The sequence below is a fragment of the Tupaia chinensis genome, unplaced genomic scaffold (genome assembly GCF_000334495.1).
Source record: "Tupaia chinensis unplaced genomic scaffold, TupChi_1.0 Scaffold000478_3, whole genome shotgun sequence".
Taxonomy (NCBI): Eukaryota; Metazoa; Chordata; class Mammalia; order Scandentia; family Tupaiidae; genus Tupaia; species Tupaia belangeri.
In genome coordinates this window covers 8168585-8177261 of record NW_006159990.1, presented here as the reverse complement: position 1 = coordinate 8177261, position 8677 = coordinate 8168585, and the positions used below count along the sequence as shown (strand labels likewise).

The 8677-nt window shown below is 40.7% G+C and overlaps 1 protein-coding gene across 4 annotated transcripts in view; it reads left to right on the top strand.

Annotated features, from left to right (window-relative positions):
- The window catches only part of CASP8AP2 (caspase 8 associated protein 2), a 48657-nt gene that overhangs the window by 4194 nt on the left and 35786 nt on the right, over positions 1–8677 (top strand). For all 4 annotated transcript variants that reach the window (XM_027774807.1, XM_006156120.3, XM_027774808.1 and 1 more), the window contains exon 2: positions 7397–7479. In XM_027774807.1, the coding sequence (XP_027630608.1) occupies positions 7397–7479 (83 nt within the window). The remainder of the gene's footprint in view (positions 1–7396; positions 7480–8677) is intronic.

Sequence of the window (8677 nt, the reverse complement as noted above, 5' to 3'; positions counted from 1 at the left end):
GCACTGAGGGTTTTGGGCAGAGAAAGGAACATGGTCAGATTTGCAGTTTGAAAAACCATCTGAGGCTGTGATAAGAGCAGTTTGAAATGGGGAACAATGGACATTAGTCTTTTTTTTGTTTGTTTTGTTTTTTTGCTATAGGACGCGTGTGCTTGCCAGAAAGATGGAGAGAAACAGAGACAGAAAGTGAGAAATCACCCCCCAGGGGGGATGGCCATGCCGCAGTCCCTTCACTTCCATTTTTCTCTCGGGTTCTTGGGCACGCACGCACACACGCCCGACATGAGTTTAAGCCACCGGGTCCTGGGCCCAAACCGCGGTCGACTACATGGGAGTCCAGTGACATAGCCATTACACTAACTGCTGGTCCCAAGTCTTTTTTTTTTTTTTTAGAATTATTTTATTTAACTTTATCCTTTTTAAAATTTATTTTTTTAAATTTCAATTTGACCAGAGAGGAAGAGAGAGAGAGAGAGAGAGAAAGAGAAAGTGAGAAAGCAAGCCACCAGATTTAGGACTCGAACTGTAGTTGGCCATGTGGGAATCTAGCACCCTTAACCACCATGCCATCTACCGGCCTCAAGTCTTTTTAATTTGCCAGGGTGTAGGCATGCTCACCAAAGAGACAACAGAGATAGATGGAGATGGAGAGAAAGCACCTCAACACCCCCTACCCCCCCAGTGAGTTTGGTCATATTGCAATCCCTTTTCCTCCATTACTCCATCCTGTTGGAATATTAGACATACAGGTACATGTGCCGCCAGTGTGTTTTTCAAAGTTGCTGGCCTCAGGACTTTAACCATGCTGTCTTCAATATCTGATCTGAATCCTTTAACCACTAGGCTGTGGGGCTGGTCCACAATAAACATTTTATAAAATATTGAAACTATTGAAATGATATGAAAATTTCCTAATAAATATCTTGGCTAAAGGTAGCTTGATGGAAGGAAGAATAGGAACCATTGAGGCTTTTGAGACATGAAAATGAGGACGGGGTGTAAATACCAGAAGCTGAGTGGTAAAGGTTTTATGTGTTTATGTGAAGTACTGTGGTGGTAGGCTGGATGGCTCTAGCTTGTTGCCTTGTTTTTGTTTTTTTCTTTCTTTTATTTTTCAAAAGACAGGATCTAAGGCCAGCTCCATGACCTGGTGATTAAGGCAGCTGGAGCCTATGTGGCTGGCCATGCAGTTCAAGTTTGGACCTGGCTGCTTGAGAAACATGCTGGGCATGCGTGTGTGTCCAAATCCAGAAAGGAGGGGAGAAATGGAGGAGAAGGGATTGCAGCATGACTGTGCCCAAAGTTGGGGGTGTTTTCTCCTCTCTTACTCTCTTTTGTCTCTCTGGTCAGTGCTTGTGCACTCTTAGCATACACAAAAAAATAAAATTGAGAGAGAGAGGGACAGACAGGGTCTCACTAGGTTGGCCAGATTAGCCTCAAACTCACCATCTCCCTGTTTGAGGCTCCCAAGTAGCTAGAATTATAGGCATGAACCACCGTGCTTACTCTACTGTTTTGTTTTTTTCATGAAGATTGAGGAAAACCATGCTTAAGCCCTTGCAAGGCAAAGGCCTGTGGCTATACTGAGACCAGAGAAAAAAAAAAGGAAAGTGATGGGCATGCCATTTGGTTAAGAGCATTGTATGCAGGACTAGATTCCTTCAGGGTTTACTGTATTCAGCTGTGCTGGTGTGCTTTGAATTTAGTTGGCATTAATGAATGGTGTAATTTTTTTTTTTTTTAAGAGAGATTTTTGCTATAGGGCATGTGCGCTCACTGGAGAGACAGAGATAGAAAGGTGAGATATCACCTCCCCAGAGGGATGGCCATGCCTTTCTCCTCCATTTTCCTCTTGGTATTTTGGGCACAGGTGCATGACCCTGTTGTGAGTTTCAAGCCGCTGGGTCCAGGACTCAAATTGTGGTTGACAGTGTGGGAGTCCAGCAATGTAACCATTGTGCCATCTGCTGGTCTCAAATGGTGTAAAATTTTAACATCCTGGGAAGACTGTTGTATGGACCAATATGATTTCTGCCTATACTGACATCATTTCCCTACTTTCAATAACATGTGAGCTAGTGTACATTATATAATAAGAACATGGTGTGTATAAAATTTTGTGTGGTGGAGTCAGGTAGGTGAGGGAACAGAGAGATAGAAAAATAGTGATAGACATTTCTGGAAATGTCTTGAGTTCTGCTAGAGAAACTAAGCTTGATTATATTTTGTTAGCTCTTTTTCAGGTTGCGGGAGGGTTTGTGCAGTTGCTGGAGATAGACAGGGAGGGTGAGGGAGAAAGGGCCCTGTAGAAAAGTATGATTATACTGCAGTTTATTTTCTGGCTCTTCATCCTGCGAGGATTTAGGTCATGCATGCACACATGCCCAGCATGTTTTATGAGCTGCCAGAGCTGGGACTTGAACTGCACATTTGACTCTGAGGGATCCAGCTTCCCTGAACACTAGACCATAGGACCAGCTCTTGGTTAGCTTTTTTTTTTTTTTTTTTGGAGAGGCTTTCGCTATAGAGCGCGTGTGCTTGCCAGACAGACAGAGACATAGAGACAGAAAGCGAGAAATCACCCCCCAGGGGAGATGGTCACACCGCAATCCCTTCTCCTCCATTCTCCTCTTGGGATCTTGGGCAAGCACGCACACGTGGACTACATGGGAGTCCAGCGACATAGCCATTATGCTAACTGCTGGTTCCTTTGGTTAGCTTTTGAGAGCTTTTTTTTTTAAAAAAAAAAAAATAAAGAATTATTTTATTTAATTTTATTCATCATAATTATTATTATTTTAGTTTGATCAGAGCAACACAGAAAGAGAGAGAAAGTGAGAAAGCAAGCTGCCAAGTCCAGGACTTGAACCATGGTTGGCCATGTAGGAGTCTGGTGCCCCAACTCACTATGCCACCTGCCAGCCCCCTTTTTTTTAAACCTGGTAGTAAAATAGAGACTAGACATAAATAGGATTAACGTTGGTTTCTCTATGGAAAATGATAAAAAGGAAAAAAATGGGTATTATGAAAATTAGACTTTTTATTAATATGAGAAATAATCATATATAAAACTAGAACAGTAACTGAGTGGAAGGGAAACGTTTAATTTAAGAGACATTTAGAAATAAAATCATTGGGTCAGCAGGTGGTATGGAGGTTAAGGTATGTGGATTCCACATGGCTGACTGACTAGACCTGGCAGATTGAAAAGGATGCTGAGTACGTGTATGTGCATGCCCAAAATACTGAGAGAAGAATGGAGAAGAGACTGTAGTGTGGCCATCCTCCTTGGCGGATGCTTTCCTTCTTTTCCTCTTGCTGTCTCTGTCTCCTTCCAGTGAGCATACGTGCCCTATAGCAAACTAATGAGTAAATACATAAATGTATTAAAATCACTAAGAATTTGCAACTGTTTGAAAGTGAGTGGGTAAAGAAGTCAAAGACACAGGAAGCTCCTAACTTGACAGTGAATTGAGACAGAAGATGATTATTCCCATTTCTAAACTTTTACTCTATTTGCCTTCTTATGTTACTTTGCTTCATATAACCTTTTCATTCTCACTGTCCTCATCCTGGGTTAAATTTTATCATGTGGGCTCTTAGAATAGTCTTCTTCCGGGACCAGCAGTTAGCGTAATGGCTATGGTGCTGGACTCCCACGTATTCGACCGTAGTTCTAGTCCTGAACCCGGTGGCTTAAACTCACGCCAGGCGCGTGTATGTGCGTGCCCAAGATCCCAAGAGGAGAAGGCATGAGAAGGGATTGCGGCGTGGCCATCCCCCCTGGGGGTGATTTCTTGCTTTCTGTCTCTCTGTCTCTGTCTGGCGAGCGCACACACCCTATAGCAAAAACCTCTCCAGGAAAGAAAAAAAAGTCTTCTTCCCAGTTTTTTTTCCCTCTTATTTTGTCTTTTCAGTTTATTCCACACATTCATCTTCCTACTTCATTTCTTCAGATTGATGTTTCTGAGTCCAAAACCTTCAGTGTTCCTGTTCTCTGAAAGATCAAGCCCAGAGTCCTTAGCCTGGCATTTGGTATCTTCTGTTTGATGCTAATGACATTGATAGGTTAATCTCTCTTGTTCTACCTAAAACCCATTCCAACCAAGCCATTTTATTTATTATATGTGTTTATTTAGAGACAGGTCTTGCTGTGTTGCCCAAACTGGCCTCAAATTTGTGGTTCTCCTGTCTCAGCCTCCTTAGTAGCTAGGACTGCAGGAATAAACCACTACACCAGGTCAAGGTGATTCTGTTTATAATGCGTTAAGGTTTTGCTAATGGTGTTCTCATTTGGAATCCGTACACATCCGCATAGATATTTTATTTTATTTTTAAAGAATTATTTTATTGAACTTTAATTAATTAATTTTGGTTTGACACCGGAGAGGGACAGAATGAGAAAGAGAGAGTGAGAAAGCAAGCTACCATGCCACCTGCTGGCCCCATTCCATAGATATTTTCTGCTCTTCCGTAGACATGCAAATCCTACCTCTACAAAGCAGGTCATCAGAATTGTGTATGTTTTCATTCTCTATGCATCTTTGCCTGTATTTGAGAGTGCATAGTGGCCACAAAGGGTCATGAGAAGGGCTTCTGGGGTGCTGGTAATGATCTGTTTCTTGATCAGAGTGGTAGTAACATAGATGCGTTTAGTTTGTGAAAAATCATGTTGCTTTGTACTTAGGATTTATGTTCTTTTCTGTATTTGTTTGTCAGTCCATTTGGGCTGCTGTAACAAAATGCCATAAACCAAATGTCTTATAAACAATTAACACTTATTTCTCACAGTTTTAGAGACTAGGTGGTCCTAGATCAGTGCACTGTAGATTTGGTATCTGGCAAGGGTCTGATTCCTCATAGATGACACCTTCTGTGTCCTCACATGGTGGAAGGATTAAGGGATCTCCTTCAGGCCTCTTTCATGTACCAATACTGTTTATAGAGCTTGGACCCCATGATTTAATTACTTCCCAAATGCTGTGTCTCTCTGTTTTTAGATTTTTGCCATAGGGCTAGTGTGATCTCTGGAGAGAGGAGAGAGACAAAGAAAGAGGGAAAGTGAGAAATTGCTCCCCAGTGGGGGTAGCTACTCTGTTATTCCTTCTCCTCCATTTTCCTCCTGGAATTTTGGACACACACACACGCACACACACACACACCTGGTGTGGTTTTTAAGCTGTCGGGTTCAGGACTTGAATCATAGAATCAACCACGTGGGATCTAGTGCCTTCACCACACCACCTGCTTGCCCCCAAGAGGCTGTGCTTCTTTCTCCAGTGGGGGTAGCTACTCTGTTATTCCTTCTCCTCCATTTTCCTCCTGGAATTTTGGACACACACACACGCACACACACACACACCTGGTGTGGTTTTTAAGCTGTCGGGTTCAGGACTTGAATCATAGAATCAACCACGTGGGATCTAGTGCCTTCACCACACCACCTGCTTGCCCCCAAGAGGCTGTGCTTCTTGATACATTGCCTTAAGAGTTAGAATTTCAACATAGGAATTTTGGGGAGACATAAGCATTTGACCACAACAATGTTACATTTCAATAAAAAGGTTTAGTTCTTACTCGCTAAAACCAATTTTTATCATCCTCCTAGGCCCTTTGTATTTCAATTTGAATTTCTTATCAGCTTATAAGTTTGATTGGCATGACATTGAACTTATAGGTGAATGTGGGAGAACTGCCAGCTTTGATATTGATATTGAGTTTTTCTATATATAATTCTGGTATTTGTCACTTACTTAGATTTGAGATCAACTGCTTGTTTCTGTGAAGTTTTATTGGAATACAGTTACACAAATATTTATATAATCTGTGTCTTCATTCTAGCTATTAGTGGCAAGTTAAAAGTCTTGCACTTCTTGTATTAGATTAATTCCTATGTTCTTTATAGTTCTGTTATTGTTGAAATGATCTTTTTTTAAAGATTTATTTACTTATTTACTTAATTCTATTTGTTATTACTACTTTTGATCAGAGAGGGACAGAGAGAGAGAGAGAAAGGGAAAGCGAGAAAGCAAGCTGCCAGGTCTGGGACTCAGACCACAATCGGCCCTGTGAGAATCCAGCACCCTTAACCACCACACCATCTGCTGGCCCCATTGAAATGATCTTTTTTTTTTTTTTAAAATTATTTATTTAACTTTATTATTCATTTATTTTAATTTGACCAGAAAGAGAGAGAGAGAGAGAGAGAGGGGGGTAGGGGGAGTGAAAGCAAGTTGCCAGGTCTGGGACTCAAACCATGGTCAGCCATGTGCGAGTGTCCAGCACCTTAACCACCACGCCACCTGCTGGTTCTTGAAATGATCTTTAAAAAAAAAAAAAAGATCATTGCTAGATGGCACATATACTTGCCAGAGAGAGACAAAGAGAGAGGGAGGATGCACCCCCTCACCGTGGGAGTAGTTATACCATAAGCCCTTCTCTATTTTTTCTTTTTCTTTTTTCTTTTCTTTTTGTTTTTTTTTTAGAGGTTTTTGCTATAGGGCGTGTGCACTTGCATGTGACTTTTAAGCCACTGGGTCTGGGACTTGAACCATAGTCAACTACGTGGGAGTCCAGTTATGTAACCATTATGCCATCTGCTGGTTCCAAATGTTAACACATTTTAAAAATCACAATTCTTTTTTTTTCTTTTGGAGAGGTTTTTGCTATAAGGCGCATCATGCACTTGCTAGGAGGACAGAGAAACAGAAAGCGAGAAATCACCCCCCAGGGGGATGGCCATGCTGCAATCCCTTCTCCTCCATTCTCCTCTTGGGATCTTGGGCATACATGCACACGTGCCTGGCGTGAGTTTAAGCCACTGGGTCCGGACTCAAACCGTGGTCGACTACATGGGAGTCCAGCCATTACGCCAATTACTGGTCCCTAAAAATAACAATTCTGCTTTTAAAGGTGGTAGAGATTAAACTTATTCAGTGTGTCCAGACTTGAAAACTGCATTTTAACTTGAAGCTAGGTTTATTATTCAAACTATAAGTTTGATTTTTTTTTTTTTTAAAGTTTACTTCTTACGTAAGCTAGAGAGAGAATCAGAGACAGGCTCCTCAAAAGAGTTTACGCACTGCAATTCATCCCCAGCTTCAGCCAGCCCCAGATCATGGCATGTGTTTGCTTGGTGTATACAGTAGTTTCTTTTTTAAATTACATATTTAATTTTATTTATTATTTCAACTTGACCAGAGAAAGACAAAGAAGGAGGGAGGGAGGGGGAGTGAGAGAGAGAGAGAGAAAGAGAAAGGGAAAAAGCAAGCTACCATGTCTGGTACCCGAATTGCATTTGGCCATGTCGGAGTCCAGCGTCTCAGTCACCATGCCACCTGCTGGCCCCATAAGGTAGATTTGTAACAGTGGAAAATCTTTATATTTAATACCTTAGATGGCGACTATCAAAAGGCAATAGGATCATGGCAGCAGATGATGAGAATGGTGATGGAACAAGTTTGTTTGATGTCTTTACTGGTAAGATCTACTTCTATTGTCTCTATAAATTCACTTTTTAAATTATAAAATTGTTTTTTTATTCTTATTAGAACCCCTGTCATTATTTTTTCTGCACATATAAATGAATTAATTCAATAAAATGCCTGGCACATAGGGAGTGCTTAGTAAATTGAACTTTCTTATTGTATGCTTTCAAGCCTCTACATATAGTCCGGTTAACAATATAGTCCACTTAACAATTTGCTAACATGAAAGGTAATGATTTTTACTGTTATACCCATAAATATATAAAAAAGATATTTGTTACTTTGTTTTTTTATTTTTTGTTTTTGCCCTAAGGTGCATACATGTGGAGAGAGAGAGAGAGGGAAAGTTTTGGGGGTATGACCATGCTGCATCCCTTATGCTCCATTTTCTCCTGGAATTCTGGGAATGCATACACAAATGCTTGGTATGATTTTCAAGCTGCCCTGTCTGGGACTTGAACTGCGATTGGCCATGTGGGAGCCCTGTGTCCCAACTACCATGCCACCTGCTGACCCTGGCATTTGTCACTTTTGAAGTTAATGATTTTAGTTAATGTAATGATGATTTTTATTGTTCAGGAAAGAATCAAGAGTCACAGTGGTTGATTCGTTTGAAACAGAGACTTTGTAAGACCTGGTAGTAAAATAAGCTTATATAATAGTGGTCTTTTTCTTTTCTTTTTCTTTTTGAGAGTTTTTTTTTTTTTTTTTTCCTAACCAACTAAGTTTTATTTGTTGTATAAACCAAACCACCTAACATCTTACAGGTAAAAAACACTAAATTTGAATGAAGATATTACAAAATGAATTAGAGCCCAATCAAAATTAGCTTTGGAGAGGGAACATAATTCTACTCAATTAAGGCAAACATGTTTATAGACCACAGATTAGTTTATTCTTAACACCCATCATGCCATGAATTCATAGGGAATAGGTTCCAGTAGCTCAGGCTCCTTTCCATTGGTTCTCACAATGTGCTTCTCCGGGTGAGCAGGCTGGCACTTTAGTTGAACCCAGGTACTTTTCTCTTTGGCTTCTTTCTTTTTCTGGTAATTTTCCTTCACACATTTTAGGAAGCTATCTCTGCTCTCAGAATGCTTAATATGCTCAATATGCACATTAATTCTCTTGGCAAGAATCTTGCCCTTAATTGTTCACAACAATGCCAACAGCATGCTGGGTAACATTGT